The 24,501-nt window shown below is 37.1% G+C and overlaps 1 protein-coding gene across 2 annotated transcripts in view; it reads left to right on the top strand.

Annotated features, from left to right (window-relative positions):
• Nucleotides 1-24,501, top strand: part of CSMD3 (CUB and Sushi multiple domains 3) — an 886,927-nt gene that overhangs the window by 80,625 nt on the left and 781,801 nt on the right. For both annotated transcript variants that reach the window (XM_059671887.1, XM_059671888.1), the window contains exon 2: nt 20,421-20,643. In XM_059671887.1, coding sequence (XP_059527870.1) covers nt 20,421-20,643 — 223 coding nt within the window. The remainder of the gene's footprint in view (nt 1-20,420; nt 20,644-24,501) is intronic.

Here is a 24,501-nt window from a genome sequence, read left to right on the forward strand (position 1 = left end):
AGGGCAATCGGGAGGTTGTGATTCCACCCTCAGTCACGCTCAGGTTAGGGCCGATTGGGGGGTTGGGGCACCATCCCCTGTCACACTCAAGGCAGGGTTGATGGGGAGGTTGCGGTGCCACCCTCTGTCATGCACAGAGCAGGGCCAATCAGGGGGTTGGGGCGCAGCCCCCTGTCATGCACAGAGCAGGGCCCATCAGGGGGTTGGAGCGCCGCCCTCTATCACCCACAGAGCAGGGCCAATCAGGGGGTTGGGGTGCCGCCACTCTCACTCTCAGGGCAGGGCCGATGGGGAGGTTATGGCTCTACCCCGTCACACACTGAGCAGGGCCCGTTGGGGGGGGGGGGTTGGGGCACCGCACCCTGTCACACACAGAGCCGCAGGTCGATCAGGGGGTTTGGGCGCTGCCCCCTGTCATGCTGATCCCGGTGCTGGGAGGCATATTACCCTTTTACTATATAGGGTAGAGGCCTGGTGCACGGGTGGGTGCCGGCTGGTTTGCCCTGAAGGGTGTCCTGGATCAGGGTGGGGGTCCCCACTGGGGTGCCAGGACAGTCTGGGTGAGGAGCTGAGGGCTGTTTTCAGGCTGGCGGCTGACTGAAGCTCCCAACTGCTCCTTTTCTTCTTCTTTTTTTTTTTTATTCTGGGCCAGCTTGAGCTTTGAGGCTTGGCTCCAGCTCTTAGGCCTCCGCTGCTGAAAGTAGGTTTCTGGCCTTTGCTTACAATGTTGCGATCCTGCTGGCTGAATCCCGGCAGGTTTCTGGGGTTTTGTTTAACTTCTATGTTTGTTACATAGTTGCTTGCAGCTCAGAGGCCTGCAGTGGCAGGCGGGGAACGTTGGAGTCCTCCGTCACTGAAGAAAGCAAGCCTCATGTTAGTTTCAAGCTGCATGGCTGCCGGCCGCTATCTTGGCTGACAGTTAATTTGCATATTGCCCTGATTAGCCAATGGGAAGTGTAGCGTTCATACGCCAATTACCATGTTTCTCTTTTATTAGATAGGATATGTATTGAAAATATTTATTAGTTATATTGTGTGATAGTATATAATATTATAGCTTTAATAACACTGTATGTTTATACTAAATATACATTCTTATGTTTCCCTACTTGATATTAAAAATATCGAGTGAAGAGAGATAGTTGCTTTGCCTAACCTATACAATTTGCCATGGGCTAAATATTCTCATTAAAATATTAAGCAGTACTACTTCACACTGTTATAGCCTTGTTACCCACACAGTACCAGGAATGGTGGCTTTCTACCTATAGGGAAATTGTTCTCAATGTTTATGAAGATTATTTTTATTACAAAAAAAGTATATAAGAAAATATCATGTGAAGATCAAACAATATACTTACTTTTGATCACAGAAGTTAACAAATGAGAAATAGTTTTGACTTTTCTCTTTGCCTCTTTTCAATGGCACATATAACTAAATAACGACTTCACTGCTACAATTATTTAATCATATTTCCCCTTCTCGTCTATATGGATGTCACATTTGTCAGTTGTGTTTTGTTTATCCTTGTATGCCCCAAACTAGCAGAGTTCCTAGCCCTTAGTTATTGTTTAATAGTTTTTAAATCAAAATATCTGACCAGCTAGACTTCTGTGTTCAACTTCAGATTAAAATTTCAAATGCATCCTTTCCAATTGTAAGCTACAAATGCCGTTTTCCTGCATGCTTTACAGAGATGCAGACTATTCCAGATAACTTATTTACATAGCTTGTGGCCAATCAAAGCTTAGGAATATACTTTTGAAAAATCTATTTCAATTTCCCTTTGAGATCAGTCTAGTTCTTAATATACACTTGTATATAAAATTAGAAATAATACTGAGCATAGCTTAAATTGGTCAATGAAGCATTGTGATTAGTTTGTATTAGGACTATATTTCCTGCTGTTAATGAGCTAGTGATATTGTTTTCTGCTCATATGATTTATATTATAAATTTTGCTTCATAGCTTGTACAATGATACAGTTCCTGTAAATGTCACGAATGTTCAGTTCCTTAAAATTACAATTTCACAGTAATAAATTTTAGATGACCTGTTGTTCTTCTAAGACTATATTAGTTTTGAATTATTATTTTACACCACAAGGTAGAAGGAAAGTAGATTGTCTTATCTAATTTTTTGACAACTTATTAAAAATACTAGTATGGTATTTCAATGAAGTGTTTTAATTGGAAAATATTTTTATTTCTGCCAGAAGAAGAACTAATGAAGGTATTTAATAAACATTATAAGAAAATATATTTGTTAAAGTATTAAGGTATTTACACATCATAAGTTCTTCTTTCATTACATAATTAATTCCACTGCCTTATTGTCTAGTGACAAATGTGCTATGGGTTCAAAATACAGGTTTATATCATAACTAGAGGAATGGTGAATGGAAATTCATGCACTGGAAGGGGGGTCCCTCAGCCTGGCCTGTTCCCTCTCACAGTCCGGGAGCCCTCAAGGGCAGGAGGCAACCTGGCAATCAGGGGAAGGTGACGCACCCATCACAACTCTGCTTCTGCCATTGCTGGCAGTGCAAGCCTTGGCCGGCCCTGGTTACCTGAGCCTCAGGCCAGCCCTGGGCAGCTGGAGTGCTGAGGGCATGTCCGGCCTCACCGTGAGCCTACCTCCCCCCATAGCAGGGCTGAAAGTACTGGGGGACTCCGGCGGGGCTGAGGGGACTGGGTGCCGCCATCTTTGTGACAGTGTAATGGTCAATTTGCATATTCCCTCTTTATTAGATAGGATGCAAGCCTTATTCTGTTCATCATTTTGTTTTTAATTGGTGATCACTGAATTTGAAAAATAAAACTATGTAACATAGTGTGACATTTATAGTGACTAGAGAAGTAATGATATGCACAGTGATTGTTGTGGGAGGGAAACCAATTCAGAAAAGGACAGAATCACAATGAGTTTGCAGTGAAATCAAAAGCCAGCAGGTGGAGCTTTTCAGTTACAGTTACATAATCTGGAGTTAAGGCTGTTATCTAAAATAAAATATAGGACATTTAGAAATTCCATAAATGTTCATTTTTTTAAAATTAAAACTGTTCACTCACTACTAGTAAAACTACTAGATTATTTTCAGTGAAATAATACTTACGTACCCTTATTGATTTATTATACATGTTTTCCTGCCTGTGAGTTCATCAAGCATCACATTCCTGGTGATAGTACATTGAAATTTTATTGGGACTGAAGTCACATAGTGCTTTCCTATTTAGGTAATAAACGTTTATAATGTAGTCACTTTCGATATGCTACAGTGTTATATTGCCTCAAGCACAAAATGCATGCAGTATCCCACCATTTGGTCATAGCCAAAATACAGCGCTGTGACCAGGCATGCTACAAAGTTCTTGATACGTCCTAATTTGTCAACCAATCATTTGACATAAATACTATTATCATAGCACTGTTTTTATTTTTTTTATTTTATAAAACACAGACTGACCGAGGCTAAGACACAAGCTCTATATCACGTAGCTGTAAGGGGCTGAAGTGGAATGTAATCCCTGGGCTGCCTGAATCCAGAGCCAGTCCTCTGACCACTAACATGAGACTGCTTGTGTAACTTATTTTAAAGTATATTTGTATTTATTTCAGAGAGGAAAGGAGAGGGAGGGAGAGATAGAAACATCAATGATGAGAGAGAGTCATTGATCGGCTGCCTCTTGCATGCCCCTATGGGTGATCGAGCTGGAAACCCAGGCAGGGGATCAGGCCCACAATCCAGGCATCTGCCCTGACTGGGAATTGAACTGTGATCTCCTGGTTCATAGGTCAATGCTTAACCACTGAGCAATGCTGACCGGGCTGTGTAACTTTTATTTTATCCTTACCCGAGGATATTTTTCCATTGATTTTTAGAGAGAGTGGAAGAGAGAGGGAAAGATAGAAAGAAATACTGATGTGAGAGAAACATATCGATTGGTTGCTTCCTGCACGAGATCCAACCAGGGCCTGGACCAGGGAGGAGCCTGTAACTGAGGTACATTCCGTTGGCTGGAATCAAACCTGGGTCCCTTCAGTCCACAGGCTGAGGCTCTATCCACTGAGCAAAACTGGCTAGGACCAGGATGTATAATTTTTTTAACTGCCTCTACCCCATCCTACTATTATCTTGGTTAAAAACCAAAAACAACAACATTGGAAATGTACATCAAATTTACTTAAGAAATCTATACCAACAAAAAAAATGGTCCCTAAGGGCAGATTTTAGGCAAACCTGAAGCAAACCTCCAAAACTTGTCATAAACTTGTCTGTTCACTCTTTGCATAAACATCTTCTTTGTATCTTTAGCTTGGACTTTGGAACTTAATTTCCAATATTGAAAGTGGTGGGTATATCCAAGGTAGCCCACAAAGCCAATTCTATTTTGAAGGCATATACCACTTTGATTTAAGAATCAAGTCTGAATGCTCTTTCCATATGTTAAATACAATGTATCCTTCTCATATGTCGTGAGTTTTGATCGACTGTAAAGAATATGGAGCTAAAGACTTTCAGTTATTTTCAGGTATATAACCTTTTAAAATTGCTATATACTGAGATGGAGAAGACTTAGGAAGGTATATACATAGCATTGGAGAGTAAATTGGAGAATATTAACATTTTTAATGCTATGTTATATGGAAAATAGACCTCCATCCCCTGAAAAAAAAAATTAAGAAAATGTTTAGCAGGATGAACCAGTATCATTCATTAATTTTTGTAAGCCCTTCATAATTTAGTTCCATGCTTAGTCTGCACTACTTTTTCCAGAAATTAATTCTATGATTTGTTTTAGGCATTTTTTCCTTGAAACTTCAAGGACAGTCCCCAAGATAGAGTAAATAAATTCTTATTGAAACTCCTCTAACTCACTTAAAAAAAATTTAGAGTAAATTCAGGCATTTAAATTTAGGAGTGCAAAACTAAGTTTCCTAATTTTGAAAAGTGCCCTATTGCAGTTATTTTATGCTCCAGGAAAGAGAATTGTGTAAGAAGCAGAAGTGAGGAGACCTTTGAACTCTCTTTGACACAGTGTATTCTGATTTTATCTGGCATCTCCTTTTATATACATGCAATGATCTTTCCTTAACTTAAATTGGTGATTCACAGGTGCAAAGGACAGCCTAAGGATATTGTATTCCTTTAGCAAAGAAAACAGCAAATGAGAATGTTTTGCTACAAGGAAAGCAGATCATATGAGAAAGCTTGGGGACAAGGGAAACAAGTTAGTGGAGAGTTTTAAAAAGGAAAGTAGGTCACTGAGACAAGCAGAAAAATATCTTTTTTTTAAAAAAATGAAGTAATTCTTAAAAGGTATACTCCAGCCAGCGATAAAAAAAAAAAAAAAAAAAAAAAAAAGGAATAGCTCGACTCAAAATCACAGAAAACTATTTATAGAGAGAACCATTACATGATTCAGGGTGAAGAAAAATGTCCTCTCTAGTAAGTGTGAAAAACTGATAAGGAACCTTGCCTAAAGAGTGAATCCACCTTAAGAGAACCCTTATAAGGTCATTATGTAGAACTGGGGAGAAAAGCGAAAATATTGCCAGGAAGAAGTGAAAGAAGTTTTGAATAAACTCACTTGGAACAAAATAATGCCAAATTTGAAACAAATCTAAAAATGTCTTGGTGCAGAAAATGGTCCTAAATGGGCACGGGGGGTGGGGGGGGGGGGGTGGGGTGGGGGTGGGGGGGGGAAGAATGTGAGGTTAACAACTTTGAGGCAATTGAATAATTTAGTGTGTCAGTGCTGATCATAATTACTATTCTTTATAGTCAAAGGGATATAAACAGAGCTCAACAGAAAATTGGTCTTGTTAGAAGAGCGTTTAGAACAAAAATACTTTATCAACCCTTCTCCCTCCAGCCTCTTGTTTCCCACATTCATATGAGATATTTTTAAAATCAGTAAGCCACTCTTATTCATACATATAAGAATCTCTTCCTCTGAGGAACATTTTCTAGCTGACTTGAGACAGGAAAGGATAGAGATATCTCTGGCCTGAACAGCTGGGAGAGCCATAAAGGTAATAAGTCTCTGGCCAAGAGTAAAAAAAAAAAAAAGAAAAAAAGAAGCTGCTTTACTCTTCTGAGCAGAGAAGCCAGCGGTTTCAGTCCCAAGGCGTGGCGGGGTAAGGTTGCTAGGTACCATAAGGTAGATCAAAAGTAACTCCAACTCAAACAGATCAGATGAATATGTGAAGGACTAAGAATAGACACAGAATATTGGGACAAAGGAAACATGTTTTCACAGAGGATAGAGGAATGTTGCAAATAGGGGTAAGAAGGAGGGGCCATGCGGTCTTCGGCCTTAGCAGAGTGACCAATGAGGAAAGCATGGGGGTCCTAAGTTGGGGGAAGAGCCCAATTAGAAAGGGTCATGAAGAGACAAAGAGCCACAGCCTTATAATGCCTCAAGACAGCGGTCACCCTGCTTAGGGGACCCCTATGTCCCTCCGCACCAGGAGGGACAGAGTGTTAGGAATTTAGAATTATAGTTTTAGAGATAGTATCTGCTTACAATAGTTTTTTCTGCTTGCAATAAAGTTTCTGTACTTATCACCTACCAACTAATTCGCTCCATGCCAAGTTACTGGTGTTGTAACCCTCTTATGTCCCCAGTATCTCAGTGCAGAGATTTGATGTTTCACTTTCCTTTTCTCTTATCTATCAACATGGGGAGTAGGACATTCACAAAATCCCTCCAAGGTGTCTCAATTATCATTGCTTCTACGGGAAAACCCAGTTTCCTCTCCTAGATAATTGCAAAAGCCTATTTCCGCATCCCCCTCCTTCCACCCTTTTCACTTCTGGTTTGCTCTCCTCATGCCAGTACTTCATATCACCACTTTAAAACACAAATTGGGATCATGCATTCCTCAGCTTGTGTCTCCTTTACACTTCCACAGAAAATATGAAATCGCTTTATGGCTTTCCATTGAACTGAAAATGCAAGGCAATGTCCTCGATAAACTGTACAAAGACCTACTGGTACATGATCTGGCCTCTTTTTACATCCCCCAAACCCACCTGTGTTCCCTATCTACCGCACTTGAGCCACACCGGTCTCCTTCTTGTCCTGCAAACACTCGTTAAGTTCCTTCTCATCTTTGTATATTGTCTATTCCTTGCAGTCATCTTATTGTCAGTTCCCTCCTATTTGAAATACCCCTGGTATAATCTTAAATGTCACCCCCTCAAGAGAACCTTCACTGAGCACTGCGTGTAAACAACGAAGGCATTCGTGTGCTGTTTTGGCCCTCGGCATAACATTGCCCAGGGCAGGTGTGCAGAAATGGGAAATAGGTGCTCTATTAGTTTTCTAGGGCTCCAGGAACAATTACAATGCACTTGGCAGTTAAACACACACACACAAAAACACCCAGAAACCCATTCTCTCACAGTTCTGGGGTCTAGACGTCTGAAACTGCAGCATAGGCAGGACTGTGCTGCCTCCTAAGGCTCCAGGGGAGAGCCCGTCATTGCCTCTACCAGACCTGGGACGCCATGAGTTGTTTTGATGGATAGCATGATTCTAACCTCTCTGCACCCATTTTCACATGGCCTTCTCTGTGCCTCTGGCTGTCTTCCTTTCTCTAAGTGCCAGAGACCAATTCCAGCATGTCATCATTTCAAGAGTTTCATCAAAAGGTTGATGAGACTTGGGGACTCAACAGGGTTGAGTCACACATGCAGTCACCTGTTGGGAATGGCTGAAGGCGTTTCCCCAAACCTGAACAGGAAACTGATTGTGGCTGCCAGACAGTTGGGCATCTTAATCTACATGTTATTGCCTCCTACTGGCCAAACACCTGAACAGCCGTAGGCTAATTCCCCCATTCTGACAATGGACTCTGTACCAAACCCTGACCCTTTGAAGTGTATATCTCCACCTCGCCTCAGGACAAATTGTGTTAATAAAAAGCATGGGGTCCTGGGGATGAAGAGAGAGAACCTAAAACCTTAGACTTAAGATCTTCGTTCTTAGTTCCTTTAGCTAAGCTCCTCTGACCCCCAATGCCTTTCAAAATTATATCTTGTCTCCGGACTCTTTATTAGTCTCTGGATTCCTATGTCATCTACCCACAGCCTTCTTCAGATTCCTGAACCCTTCTTGATGCTGGGACATGAACCCTGGCATCTAAGGATAACGGTCATTGGATTTAGGGCCCCAAATAATACAGGATGATCTCCTCGTGAGATCCGCACATTAGTAATATCTGAAAATATGCTAATTCCCCAAATCATGTCACATTCTGAGGGTGAAAATATGTGTTTTTAAGGGACACTAGTCAACCCTCTACACACACAGGTGCTTTTATATGGCCATTGAATGGCAAGTAGTAAACTGTAAAATATGTAAGAAATAGCTGTTATTTCTAAGGAATGTGACTTTTGAAGTGACAAACATTCATGGAAGCAAAAGTAAAATCATGGTGCTAAAAGGATTAGTGTTCATGTAATAAATAGAAATTATTAAGCGATTGAAGAGAAAATTGTAATTTTTAAAATAAAATTCTTGTATGCAGGAAATTCCACAGTTTTATTCTGTTTTTCATTCTCATCGTTGACAAGAAACCAAGGGTTAAACCAGAAATCTCGCCATGGCTCTGCCATTTTTTAACACAAAAAATGTGTTAAATTTTAATTTCCACATTTGCAAGGAGGATGCTCATTCTTGTCTCATAGATTTTCCTAAGAATTAAAGTTGGTAATGTCTGCAGAGCACTTAGTACAATGCCTGGAGTTTATGGATCACGCAACAGCTGCATTCAATATTGTCTTATTGTAATAGTAAATAAATTCAATTTTGTGACTTAATAAAATATTGCTTAATTTAAATACATGCTTCTCATTCTATTCAATATAACTAATTTACCTTTACTTATCTCCATTTTTTCCAAATCATTTTTAAAACTACCATGATCAAATAATTTCTTTGGACAAATACAATATAAGGTAAATTATCACTTCCCAGTCATTACATTGATTTTTATTTTCATTATTTCTTAATGTATTTAAATATAAATGTATTTTATATTTATTTTACAGGCAACCTTCAGGCTACTTCTAGTGTATGTATATGTAACTACTTCCCACTTTCCCCAGATACAGTAATTTTACTAATCTGATTTCAGTCTACTCTTATAGGAAATATTTTTACAATCTGTATGTAGAAATTATCAAAATAATATTTGCAAAGTACTTCTAACTTTATAAAATACTAGAGGCCCTGTGCATGAAATTCGTGCACTCGGGGGGGGGGGGAGGCAGGGTGTCCCCCAACCTGGCCTGTGCCCTCTTGCAGTCTGGGTGCCTTGGGTAGCAGACCTAAGCCTTCAGTTGGACATCCTTAGCCCTGCCACCGCCGCTGCGCTTGCCAGCCGTGAGCCTGGCTTCTGGCTGAGCGGCGCTCCCCCTGTGGGAGCACACTGACTACCAGGGGGCAGCTCCTGTGTTGAGTGTCTGCCCCCTGGTGGTCAGTGCACGTCATAGTGACCGGTCATTCTGCCATTTGGTTGATTTGCATATTAGTTTATTATATCGGATTTTCTCATGTGTTATCCATTTCATTTATTATCCACTGATTCACCCAACAAGCACTGCATTGGCTAGCATTCTTGGTACTAAGCTAGATGCTGGGAGAAAGAACTAAAAGCCACCCTCCAGTACTTAGGAAGCACACTAATGGAGTGTGGCCAGTGCTGCGATGGTATATGCGCTAAGTGACACAGTATTTTAAAGGTGCAGTACATGGTTCAAAGTTGTTGTTTTTTAACATACATAATAGGGTTACAGGGGAAAAGGGAAAAATTGGGAGAGGTAACAGCAGATGCAAAGGCATGGAGGCTTACTATGACTGAAGTCTTGATTTAAATGAGAGGGGTGACACAAATTAAGAACAGGGAAAAAAAACCAAGAGTCAGATAGTAGAGGGCTTGAAAGTCCTGCCATGGATGTGGAATTTATTCTTAAGATAATGGAAAGCCATTGAAGAATATTAGGTTAGGTATGATTTTTAACTAATTTTAGAAAGCAGCAAATTAGGAGTTACAAATACATTGGAGAGGAGTTATATAGGAGGTATGGGGAATAAGGGTTCCTAGTAATCCTTGAGAGAAGTGTGAAGGGTCTAGTCTTTATCTTACAAGTGAGGTTGAAAAGAATGGAATAGCTTTAAGTGACATTAAAAAAGTGACTTAGAAAAATAAATTTAAAAAGAGAATGAAAATTGGATGTCAGTTCTCAATTAATTTAGGTGACTTCAATTCATTTAAATAGTAATTGTTGACTCTTGAAATATAACTCTCCTTATGTATGCCAATAGTTATTATCATGTTGTCTTTGGAGAAACAGCTTTATTGTAGGGTCTGGAATTTCCCAGGAGAGTCTGAAGTTAATTTTTTCCATTTAATTATTATCTCTTGGTTTTTGATATGTTTTAGTTATTTAAAGCTGGAAAAGAAATTATATCCAAAATTTAGTGGCTTAAAACAAAAATGGTGTTTTATCTCTCACCATTCTTTGGGCTGTCTGGGCTCTGCTGACTGGTTCTTCTCTTCTATGTGGTGTGGCCAGGGGTCACTCTGGTGTGGTCTGGTCTGCCTAACCTAGGACCCCAGTTGGGACTACAAAATCCAAAATTGCTTTACACACATGTCCTGGACCTCTTCTCGGATTGCTGAAAGACTGTGATTGGTTGTGTCTTTGTTCAGCAAGGAGTTTGATTTATGACATGGTGGCCAAAGGCTCCAAGACTGAAATTGGAAACTGTCAGGCTTCCCAAGAGCTAGGCCCAGAACTGGCACAGACTTCAGCTGCATTCTATTAGAAAAAGCGATTCAAACAGCCTGCCCGATTCAAGGAGGAAAAACAGACTTCACTTCTGGATGGGTGACATGAAGATGTAGGGATGGGAGGAATTATTTGGAAACGTTCTACTATACTGCATCATTGGTGCTAGCCCATTTTGCAGATCATCTCTGAACAGATATTACTTTTTTCTAATTATTATCTTCTTTGAAGTAGGTAATATAAATTTAAGGGTATATGGTAACTTATAAATGCTTACAGAACAGGTTATTCCTCAGACTGACAATTTAATATAGGCATAGGAGAAATTATTTTTTCATTGCATATGCCCATGAAATATTCTTGAGACATATGGCTTAGATATCTCTATAAATGCATTAAACATCTATGCCAGGGGTGGGCAAACTTTTTGACTCGAGGGCCACAATGGGTTCTTAAACTGGACCGGAGGGCCGGAACAAAAGCATGGATGGAGTGTTTGTGTGAACTAATATAAATTCAAAGTAAACATCATTACATAAAAGGGTACGGTCTTTTTTTTTTTTAGTTTTATTCATTTCAAACGGGCCGGCCCCGGTCCGCGGGCCGTAGTTTGCCCACGGCTGATCTATGCTGTTCTTTGTACATTCTCCAGTTTCAACAGTGATGATAAAATTCTTTTGCTATAAGACATACATTTTATAATAATCCCACATAGGGAGGAAAATCTCTTTATAATCTAATATTTTCTGATGAGAAACATTAAAAGGAGTGGATTATATGTCCCTTTGGCACATGTGCTGGTCAATGTTAGAAATGGGTAAAGTAGATAAAACAAATGATGGAGTTGAAGAGTCATTGATTTTGTGAGGGCAGTAAGAAACCCTCTACCTTACAACAAAAATTGTAATTGTGAGGTTCTAGAAAACTTTTATTTCTGGGGTAAGGTGATCATTTTATTTCAGAAGGACTAGAGAAGTCTATCATTCTTCCCTTTTCACTGACTCCTCATGGTCATTTAAACTGGACATCCTATATTCTAAATCAAAGAGTAGTAAACTAGTAACACTATTCAGGATATGATACTAATAAATATATATTGCAGTTGTATAGAAAATTATCTATTTGAATGAGGCAAAGTCATATGGACTTTATATTGGTTAAGAGTCTTAAAATGAATGTAGTTTAATTTATAAACACACTGAGAAATCTATATGATACAGGTAAGCTTACAATTGAAGTAGACTGATATAAATAAACATAACCCTAAAATACATACACACACACACACACACACACACACACACACACACACACACCATGACCAGTACTACCTCCCCATTATCAAAAACAAAGCAAAAGCACAAACAAATAAACAAAACTGTGTCTTTGGGCATTCTATGAATAATTTTTTTGGTTCAATTATGTTATGTATTTGGAATATTAAAACCTTTTTAACTGAATATGAGGACAATCTGGATGTAGCTCCTCACTGCTCCTCTTTCCAGAAACACCAACCCCTTTGATATCCAGGGTTGATTTTGTTATAATTGATAAACTGTCTCTTTTCATCCTCACCCTTGCTTCCCAAAGCTGTGTGCTCTGGTAAAGGGAGTCATCTGATCACTTCTTATTTTATATAGGAAGCTGCACTAACTATCTCAGAGCAAGGGCCATGGGTTCACTTGGCCTCTGTTTGAGATAAGGGTCTACTACCAATTAAAGCTGTGTGACCTTGAGAAATAATGTAAACTCTCTGTGCTTCTACTTTCTTTTCCGCAAAATGAGAATAACAATAGTAGGTGCCTCAAAGTGCTGTGATTAAATCTATGGGTGAACGTCATGCATGTTACACAATTTAGAAGAGCGCTGTGCACACGTATCAATTAATAATTGCCTTTAATCTTTAAGTTTCCAGTGAATAGATATCAGTATTTGCTAAATGCATATTGTGGTCAGGACACATTAAAATTACCCTCACGCTTCCTCTTTTCTAATTTTCTGGTGAGAGAACCTGAGGCAAAAATCTTTCTCAGTTGTACTTATTTGGTGACTTTTGCCGTTTTCAGTGCGCTCTCTTATCTTCATAATGCCCAAGCCCAACACCGACCCTCTTTCTTAAGGATTTACTGTTTTCTTGGAGGTATTCACTCCTAGGAAATGTAGTTATCTTCCCTTTGCCAACGTAGGCCCTGCTTTGGGTTCTCAGATATTCTTTTCACAACGTATGTGTTAAATATCATTTCTCTTTTTTTTCATCATCCTTTGAAATACTCTTTAGAAAACTGTTCTTTGGTTAATATGAAAGCTTGTATCTTGACAGTAAGTCTCAAATATATCTTCCTGCTAGCAGCCATCTGTCAGCAGGTTGGAGCTGGACTGTCACTAGCGTTAAACTGAAATACACTTTCAGTGGTGTGAAAACCCATTCAACAGCAATTTATCTCTCCCCTCCTTTTGTTCCCCTTTACTACGTCATCTGCAGAATTGAGTCCCTTAGAATGGCAATATCATCTTAGCTGCCACTCATACTCTCACTGCCTTCAAACAGTGCGTGGAAGAAAGCCTACAAGAGAATTCAGAAGTCCTTATGATTTGTTTGTTGATGTGCCAAGGGCTATAACTGCTCTTTGGAATCACAGAAAGCCTGGTTTTCACCTTTACATGCCTTTCAATGTACTGTTCCTTCTAAAGTAAATGGTGACTCTAGGCCTAAAGAAAAATCCACAGAGGTGTGGAAGAAGATAATACACAGAACCATTATTATTAGCACTAGGTTAACATGTGTAAGGTAATAATAAGAAGGGGAAAAAAAGGAAATCATATTATTGCTGCTTGCAGTGAAGAAAAGTAAATGTCAAAAGGAAGATAAGTTGGAAAATACAACCTGAATGCCTTTCAGTCACTTTATTGGTATAGAAATATTTTCTCTGCTCTTTCCAGCTCAGCACTTTCTTGCAAAGATTTTTTAAAAATAGTATTGTTCATTAAATAAATAAGACAGGCAGCTCACGTCCGGAGGACTATAGGACACCTCTCTCTGGATTTTGTCAAGTGTGAGGAGAAGGGAGATGGAATTAACAGTACCCCCAAATATAATAATCTGGAATAATTTTATTGTCCATGGTATCTTTATTTTGTCATAAAGAAGAAGTGGTGGAAAAGCAAGTTAAATGTTAAGACACCACCAAATCTTGTATTTCTCCACTAGTACCCCAAAGCTATAAATTCACTATAAACAGTAGAGAACATAATACCTGTTTGTATTCTTAACCATGGCAAAGCATAAGATCATTAAAGCAGTATTTATTGTCACATCACATAAATTATTTTATAATTTCTATGCTTTGTGATGATTTTCTTGTGTATTCCTCACAATAATTTTATTATTTTAGTACTTGATTGGAGAGAAGGAGTCTCCCATGCTCAGTGAATGATAGTGCCTTGAACTATTGAATTCCCTTTGAATTATTTTTGCCAGAATGAATATGTCAGTTGATTATTGTGATATTGTTTTGACATAGGCTTTTAGAATGAAAAATTATGTTGTTTGAAAATAGATGCTGAGAGGGTGTATAACTAAAGTCTACAAAAACAGTAGTACAAACATTAAGGGAAAGAGGTAGACTTATAATGCTCTGATGTCCTGACTTTGTTCAGGAGGTGATTAGTATTAATGTATAATTTACCCTAATAAACATGGACACACATTTTACCCTTTAGGGTTACGACTAATATAGGGGTCAAGCTTCTTGGCATTGGTTTGGGCAATGGTCTACTGGCTAGGACACCAACTGTAATTCCCAACTAAAAGCAATTAACACAATTAAATGGGTATAGGACTTAGACATTTGTCAAAAAAAGACATACTAAATGGACAACATGTCTAAGAAAACATGCTGAACATCACTAAATATCAGGAAAATGCAAATTCAAACCACAATGAGATATTCTCACATCTGTTAGGATAGCCATCATTCAAAACATCCAAAAGAAATAAACAAACAAACAGAAAATAAGAATTGCTGTGTATGTGGAGATTTTGAAATCCTTGTGCACTGTTGTGAGAGTGGAAAAGGATGCAGCTGCTATGGAAAGCAATATGAAGGTTCCTCAATAAATTAAAAGCAGCCTACCATATAACCCAGCAATCCCATGTATGCATAGTATTTATCCAAAGGAGTTGAAATCAGGATCTCAAAGAGATAAATGCACTTTCATGCCCATTGACATAGTATCCATGATAGCCAAGAAGTAGGGGACAATCTAAATATCCATTTAAGGGTGAATAAAGAAACAGAGGTATACATATGCAATTGAAATTAGCTTAAAAAAAAGGAAATTCTGTCACATTCCACAACATGGTTGAATCTTGAGGTTATTAAGCTAAGTGAAGTAAACCAGTCACAGAAAGGCAAACACTGAATTACTCTATGCCTATAAAGTATCTAAATTATTCAAATTCATAGAAGCAGAAAGTAGAATGGTGGTTGCCAGGGAATAGGATGATGGGAAGATTAGAAGTTATTGTTTAATGGGCATAGCATTTCATTCATGCAAGATGATAAAGTTCTAGAGATCTGCTATACAATGTACATAGAGTTAACAATACTGTACCTTTCAAAATTGGTAAGAGGATAGACTTCATATTATGTGTTGTTTACCAAAATAAAAAAGGATATTCTGACTGTTAAGTTTTTTACTTTATAAGTCTTTATCACACAAGTGCTATCTCTCTATAAGAAAAGTGAACTCTTGATGAAGAACAAAAAAGAGCCATGTTAATATAATTGGGCACAAAATCCAGATTGTAATAAATAAACACAAGTGTGAGAAAGGTAAAAAGTAAATATAAATGTAAATGTTGGTCTATCATGGAACTTGGTTATCACAAAGTAGAATAAAATATATTTAAGCACATCCCTTAAAATACTGTACAAATACTCTTTGCACAATTCTCTACTGTATAGGAAAGGTAATATGTGGCATCCAAAAAAGAGCAAACATTTAAAATATATATTGTTAATAAAACTCTTGTTGACAACGTGAACCAATTCTTATACATTGTAATTTTTTTTCAAGAATAAATCAACTGTTTAATTTTAGTGGACATTAACAGTTAAGGTGTGAAAAATACAACGTAAGGCACTCAGAAACTGTTAAAGACTAAATCTATGGAAATTTGCCATGCCAATTTTTGAGTCATGTTTTCCATAAACACATAGTGAATTATCTTGATTAGTTTGCTTTCATGGCAAAGTGTGCTTACCCTAATCATTCTGTAAGTAATAGCGATCTGCATCTCCCTGCTTCCTCATATTGTAGCTTGTCAGTTCCATAGAGACACTCTAAGGCAGGGGTGGGCAACCTTTTGGTGAGTGCGTGCCAAAACCAACAAAATCTCCTACTCAAAATCTTCTGCGTGCCAAACCTAATTTTTTGAGAACATGTTACACCTACTTGATATCTCTTAAGTTGAACGTATGTGAAGAACCTTGAAGAAATAATAAAATTCATTCAAGCGACAAAAACACAGTATATGATGATGAAAAATACATTTATTTTTTAATGTATACATGCACAGTGATAGTCCGACAGAAAACTTTATGCCTCCGTTTGATATTATCAGTGGGACTTTTGATGCTGCATCACTGATGACAGAGATTTTACATCAGGTTTATATTTCATGACCTTCAGAGATATGCACGAGCTACTACTTTCATCCATCAGGCTACTCCTATTACGTGACGTAACAAAATTCATCACTGAGAACAAAGATTCACAATTGTAAATGGAAGATTATAAGAGAGGGTTTTGCATGCCAGTGAAAGTTACTGGTGTGCCATGTTTGGCACGCGTGCCAGGGGTTGCCCACCCTGCTCTAAGGTAATGTCCTTTTAATCATGGTATATGTGATGAATACATGAGCAAATGTGGAAGCAAGATCATCAGAGGCGATGGATGGAAAAGGAGATAATGCTTCACATGAACTCTAAAGATCAATAGGTAGTTGTGGATTTATGAGAGCAATGAGTTACAAAGAATAAGCAATTGTTGTTTCATTCAGAAAAGGCAAACATGGATTACCAAACAATAAACAGAAACCAAATTAATTGTGTCCAAAAAGAGAAATGAGTGTAGGTGGTGTATCCCTTAAAAAATATGTTAAGGGTATGGAGAGGCAATTCAAAAATTCGAATTATGAATGAATGAGAAGCATATGATATTTGATTTCCATAGGAATCAGAGAAATGCAAGATAAAATACATAACATTTTTTGTCTTGCAAAATTTGCCTTGTGAAAAATCTGGTATTGCCAAAATTGGGGTTGCAGGTAGGAAACACTTCATAACCTGGTAATAGCAGTAAAATTTTTTATATTTATTGAGGATAGTTTGGCTCTTTCAGTTCCATTTCTGGAATTCCATCTGAAGACTATTTCACACAAGTATACAAGGATATACATTTAAAGTTCCTCTTTACAACTTTGTAACCACAAAGAATAAAGCCTTCAATAGGAGATTTATTAAATAGATCATAGTACAGGCATACCTTATGCCATCTAGCTCTGTAGTCATTACAAAAGAATGTAGTAGAAGTACACATGGGGATCAGCAATATTTTACAAAAATAAATAAATAGATTCAGAAAAATGTACATAGTATAACTTACTCCATATGTTAAATATATCTACAATGCATAAAAATATGCCTATATAAGTGTGTGTCCAGAGGTGGCCTGGAATGATAAACACTAAGTTCATAACAATGACTAACCTTGTGAAGCATAAGTAAATGAGGGAAGATTTTATTTTAGTTTTTTAAAAAATATATATTTTCATTGATTTCAGAGAGGAAGGGAGGGGAAGAGAGAGACAGAAACATCAATGATGAGAGAGAATCATTGATTGGCTGCCTCCTGCATGCTCCCTTCCCCGGACATGTGCCCTTGATGGGAGTCGAACCCAGGACCCTTCAGTCTGCAGGCCGACCCTCTAGCTACTGAGCCAAATCAACTCGGGCTTATTTTAGTTTTAAAAAAAATCTAGTAACTTCTGATTATTTTGTGTTGGGAAAAATGTACTATCTTATTATGAATAATGTGATGTTCATCAAACAAGCTTAGATATAAAAAAAATGAAATGAAGAATCCAGATAAAAAAGCTTGGAAAAAGGTATAATTTCTAGTTTGCCTGGAGAATAAAAAAAAAAGGAAAGTAATTCAAATGCATGAATCAACAGGCCCTTGAGGAATTAGTGGACAAAGCTGAGCATGTTATTTTAGGACATACGTCCTTTTTCTAAAACTGTCAGGGTTATGGGGCTTGAGAGCATATAAAACCACCCATAGATCAGTTTGCAGATGAAGGGATTCATGCCTGCGTTTAGTTATGAAGTTCAAATTGGAAGCTGTTCAGGCAGAAAACTAATAGAAACAGGTGATAGCTAATTAACCTAAGGCTTCACAGTAATTGCTCTGCAAGAAGCAATTTAAAAGGGACCTTTCCCTTTTTTTACTTTGAAAATAATAAAATGCCCTATTTGACATTTGGCGTTTGAGCAAAAGTACATGTATACACACAAATACTGGCTTTTAAAAAAAAACTTCCACCTTATTCAACTTCTTAGTAAGTTTTTTAAAGGGCAAAAGCATCGTAAGACCTGTGGTTCATGTCACAGTGAATATCCCAGGCTTAGAACTTTGCCCTATCTGGAGATAACTGGAGTAGATTCCTGGAGTGACTATGGTTGGGAGCACAGGACTATATTGAGTCATCCAGTCCCCAGCCATAGGTCTCAGCACTCGTCAGTATTGTCAACTAGCAATGAAAAGGTGCTCTGTGAACAGAGTGTGGGGGTAACGTGCAGCATCCCAAATCAGCCTCTGTCTGTCACAATCTACAATCCGGCTTGCCATCTTTCTTGCAAGGTTCTTCACACTTTTTTTGTTTTTGTTTCTTTTTTAAAATTAAACTTATTAAGGTGACATCGGTGAATAAGATTACATAGGTTTCAAGTGTATATTTCTATGATACATGACAGTTTATTGTGTTGTGTGACCCCCATATGAAGTCAAATCTCCATCTGTCACCATATTTTTGGCCCAATCACCCTTTACGACCCCCACCCGTGTTCCCTATAGTAAGCACCATACTGTTATCTGTGTCTGAGATTTTGTTTTTTCTTATTTATTCACTTGTTGCTTTCAGTTTTATATCCCACATATGATTAAAATCATATGATTCTTCACTTTTTCTGTCTGACTTATTTTGCTTAGCAAGATCCATCCACTTTGTTGCTAATGGTAGTATTTCATCTTTTCTTATGGTAGTATTGCATTGCATATATGTACCATATTTCCTTTATCCAACCATCTACAGAAGGACTTTGGTTGTTTCCATGTCTTCTCACTTTTAAAAGAGGCCCGCCTATAAAACAAAAACTCATTTCTTCCCAGAGAGAGAAGCCCCAAGTTGCTTGCATTTTCAACAGCTACTTCCAGACACAGATGCTTTGGGGAGTATGACATTCCACATTCGCCGAAGTAGCTAATTTCTTCTTCCCTGCATTAGCTCAGTATCTCTGAATGACACTTTCATGGCACTTAAGCTTCATGTTTGACCCCAAAATGTGGAAATGATACCTGGGTAAAGAGTTCTCCAAGAGTCATACTCTCAATAATTCAGACCTCCAATAGAACTAGTGTGAAATCTATAGGATGGCTGATGACGGTTGCCCCAGATTGAATTTCTTAAAATATTTTTTCTCCAACATCAGGTTTCACTTGTTGCAATTAAATTAGGATTGTGTTCATTTTGGACCAACTACTCTGGTTTATGACAGAGCAATTGCATTGATTTTTTTTTTTTACTTTTTATTTTTTAGGTCTGAGTCTGCTAGAATCAGTGTGGGACAGACTATCCTAAAACACATTAGTAGATTGTAGAGATATAGATACCCAAAAGAGTTATGCTTTACCGAGAAAAACTGGAGTTACTTTTTTAAGGTCCAAAGTGCATACTAAAATCATTATTTTTACTTTATTTTTCAGTAATAATTTATATTCTATATTATTTTGTATTCACTTCAGATGTACATCATAGTGGCTAGACAATCATATACTTTACAATGTGATCCCCTGATATTTCAAGTACCGACCTGGCCCAAACACAGTTACTACTATATTCCCTGTGCTGTGCTTTATTTTCCTGGGACTATTTTGTGACTACCAATTTGTAGTTCTTAATACTTTCACCTTTTTCAGCAATGCAGTTATGGGAATCCAAAAGTAGATTGGAAACTACCTCAGGGAAGATATCATGTTCTAGAACTGTGTTTGTCTGTTGAATCATGCAATAGATGATGAGTCACATATGTGGAAGATTTCATTTTATCTACTGGTATAAAATTACTAAACAATGTATATGACAAATGACAAATCTTCTAGAATTTTGCTAGTTATGTCTTACCTTTTTAAAAAAATTTGATAATTTACATAGCTCTAAAATTGTCATTTCCAAAATGATTGTAGCATTGATCTTGGAAAAACAATAATAGATCTGGATTATTCTTGTTTTACATAGTGTTAATGTCTGTTTATTTGTCTTTTTGTTGCAGGATTTATTTATACATGTGGTGGCACTTTAAAAGGACTTAATGGCACTATAGAAAGCCCTGGTTTCCCATATGGATATCCAAATGGTGCAAACTGTACTTGGGTAATAATAGCAGAAGAAAGAAATAGAATACAAATTGTTTTTCAATCATTTGCTCTAGAAGAAGAATATGACTACTTATCCTTATATGATGGACATCCTCATCCCACGAACTTTCGGACAAGGTTAGTGTATTTTGAATGGAAGAATGGAGAAAAAATATTTTATGAGTAAAAGCAGTTTATCTTACAAAAGATGATTAATATTTGTGGTGCAATTATAATAAAGTCATATACACCATGTATTATTCATTTGGAAATATATTATCCCATGAATAAATTAACTCAGAATCTCTGACTTCATGATACTGGTATATTAATATTATCTTGCAAAAAAGTTAATATTAATTGAATTGTGACCTCTTTAGAGTGGCTAAAGGTATTATGTTTTTAAAATATTTATTTAAAGGCTTCATTCTTTATTGGTATAACTTTTGATAAAGTGAATGCATTCCAGGAAATGTGTCTTTCAGTGGTATGTACCTAATTTTAATATATAACAATATGCAAAATGCTTAAAATAAATATTCATACAGTAGTAGAATACATGATTTATAGATAATGTGTATGATTTATAAATATAAATATCTGAAAAATAGGCCCTTTTATGTCACCAACTGGGACATTCACATTTCTGTCCATACAAATGAAATTATTTACTTTTAAGCTAGCTGATAAGACAGAGGTGAAATATGCTGGCACCCTGTCTGTTATTTCAGTGGTTCTTCAGAATTTCTTTTTGGCAAATACAATATATAAACATAAATATCTTTGTTGTCTTAACAAAAATTCCTTCTAAGCATAGATGAACTCTTATTCAACCAAGTTAAAAGTGCCAGATATTACATATTTCATTGAGTCCTAAAATTTTACCCAAGCGTGTACATATTTCTTTAACTGTAGTAAACCGTTTTTCAAATTTCCAAATTAAAATATTCTAAGCAGATAACTTATAAGAATTAGAGGTTTTTTACATACTTGGCTATGTTTCCAGTCAGAATGACAGTTAAAAATGCCCTCATTGTTGTTTCAAACCACATGTCTATGCAAAGACAAAGGTCACTGGAATGATTACAGGTGAGATTTTGTTTTTGCATTTTTGTGTGTGATACATTCATTCGAGTATTTCTAGTCTCTTCTTTTTTTACACTGTGTAAGGCATTCAATATTCACCCTATTAAAAAATATACAGTATGGCTGACTTACTTGACAGTGTTATTTCATCATCATTGTCACTATCATTAAAAAGCTGGATGCTGTTTGTTAATGATAGAGCATCGAGTCAAGATAGTAAACAGACAGTGCAGTGTGTGTGTTTCTGTTTGCCTGTTGTACTGTGGACGTGTGAGTGTCTGCCTTCACCTGTACACAGTCAATCATATTACAGGCTGTAAGAGAATAAAGAAATAATTCTCAAACTGTCAAGCCAGCTAAAATGGTGCACAATACAAGTTTAAAAATAAAGACTTTTGCATATTTTTTATAGTAGCAATATATGCTCTATAAGTGGTGTAAAAAAAAATAAAGCTCTCTTAATGCTATCTGGCAGTTTCTAACTATCAATTTAGATGGTTTGGTTTGTATAAAAATCTATTCTCTCTAGATCCCCTTGAAAATGAAAACACATTTTTATTTTACCCCTGCTGTCCCCTTAAAAACAATAATTGTGGCTCCTGGGAAGTTAAAAGACTTTGTCAGATGGGTCAAATCAATTTTTTTGTCCTCATTCTTTGCTTCTTAATCTGTAAATGAAGGAATAATAGCACTTAACAGATATTATGAGGATTACAATGTCATGAAAGCTCAATAACCTAACACAGCATTTATTGAGTCCCTTGTACTGAACACTGCTAAGTATTTTTTATTCATTATATTATTTAACTTTTTTCTTATTCAAACAATGTGAAAGATTTCTATTATTATCATTATTTTACAACTGGGAAAATGAGGCTTATGTTACTTGTCCATGTTTAATACTGTTGAAAGTTGAAAGAGGCAGGATTATCATTGCAACACAGATTTTTCTCAGTTCAGAGCTCATGCTCATTAAAAATATGTTTAATGCATACTATATAATTCATAACTCTATATAATAGAAGCCTAATATGCTAAGTGTCTGGTCGTCTAGTAAGCCATTTAACCAATCAAAGCTAATAGACTAATGATATGCTAAGGCCCCTCAACCACTCACTGTGACGTACACTGATCCCAGGGGGCAGACAGCCAACCAGTCGACCAGTTGCTGTGATGTGCACTGACCACCAGGGAGCAGATGCTTCGACTGGTAGGTTAGCTTGCTGCTGGGGTCCGGCTAATTGGGACTGAGTGAGAGGGGCCACACACGCCCTGGAGCCCTCCCAAGGTCCCTCCCTGCTGACCAACCTCCCCTGTCCCTCCCTGGCCCTGATCATGCACCAGTGGGGGTCCCTTGGCCTGGCCTGTGCCCTCTTGTTATCTGTGCTGAGGAACCCCCCGCCCTTGGGGTGCATGAATTTCATGCACCCGGCCTCTAGTTAATCTATATGTATGTAATCACCAGGGTTTATCTATTCAAATATGAATTTAAGCCTATTTTTTAATAAAATATGGTAAGATAAATAATAAAAACAAATTTTAAAACGTGCATAACAAAGATATAAAACACGCATAACAAAGAAATGTAAGCCCCAAATATCATCCTGTCCATCCTAAGTTCATTGGTTAATCTCTTCCAGCTCCCCCCTCCCACCTCCACTGCCCTTTTCCTCTGAAATAAGTCAGTCTATTGCATGCTTCAATGACTCTGGATCTTTTTTGTTCAACAGTTTATTTTGTTCATTAGATTCCACATATGAGTGAGATCATGTGTTACTTGTCTTTCTCTGACTGGCTTATTTCGCTTAGCATAATACTCTTCAGGTCCCTCCATGCTGTCTGAAAGGCTTAGAGATCCTTCTTTTTTTACAGCTGCTTGGTATTACATTGTGTAAATGTACCATAGTTTTTTAATGGTTTTGAGATCCCTCCACATTTTTGCATGTGTCAACAGTTTTTTACTTTTTATTTCCGAGTAACATTTCATTCCATGAATTGTTTATTCTCCTGTTAATGAACCTTTAAATTGTTTTCCTTTGAGGACTATAAATAAAGACACAATGACCATTCATGTACAGCTCCTCTCTTGGATGCATCATTTGTCTTGGACAATACTTAGAAGTAGAATTATTGGGTTATTGAGTATATATATGTAATTTTGTAGAGGAAAATAAACACACAAAAAACTCCCAAACAGGTTTCCAAAGTAGTTGCTTCATTTTATGAGAGTTACAACTGCACACACTGTTGTCAACATTTGAGGTTGTCGATCTTTACTGTGTTTTTATTTTGCATTTCTGTGATGATTAATAATATTGGACACTTTTAAAAAGTGCTATTAACCATTTATTCATATATCTTATGTAGTGTGTTCAAATATTTTGTCTACTTTATCAGCGGGTTGTTTGATTTGTCTTGATATTGAGTTATGCCTTTTGATGCAATCTTTATGCTATTTTTGACAAATATATACATTGTAAATTTTTTCTTCAGATCTATGACTTGCTTTTTTCATTTTATTACACTATCTTTTGATGAGCTGAAGTTTTAAGTTTTAACACAGTCTAATTAATTAATAATATATATTGTTAATGCTTTCTATGTAGTCTGATAAATATTTGTTTATCCAAAGATAGAAAAGATAATGCTGTATTTCTCCTGAAATTTTAGAACATATTTAGGTCTATGATTGGTTTCAAATGTGTACAAGAGTCTAGATTCATTTTACTTCATGTGGGTATAATAGTGAACAAGAATTAGCATGGCCTATGTTTTAAGGAATTGTAGGAATGATAATTGAAACTCTAAGTCCCAGCTGGCTGCTTCTGGGCACAACTATAGTTAAGTGTATTTTAAATAGTTTTTTTTTTAAAATTACTACCTGATCAACTAAATTTTGCTATAAGCCCC

This window comes from Myotis daubentonii, chromosome 17, assembly GCF_963259705.1.
Source record: "Myotis daubentonii chromosome 17, mMyoDau2.1, whole genome shotgun sequence".
NCBI lineage: Eukaryota > Metazoa > Chordata > Mammalia > Chiroptera > Vespertilionidae > Myotis > Myotis daubentonii.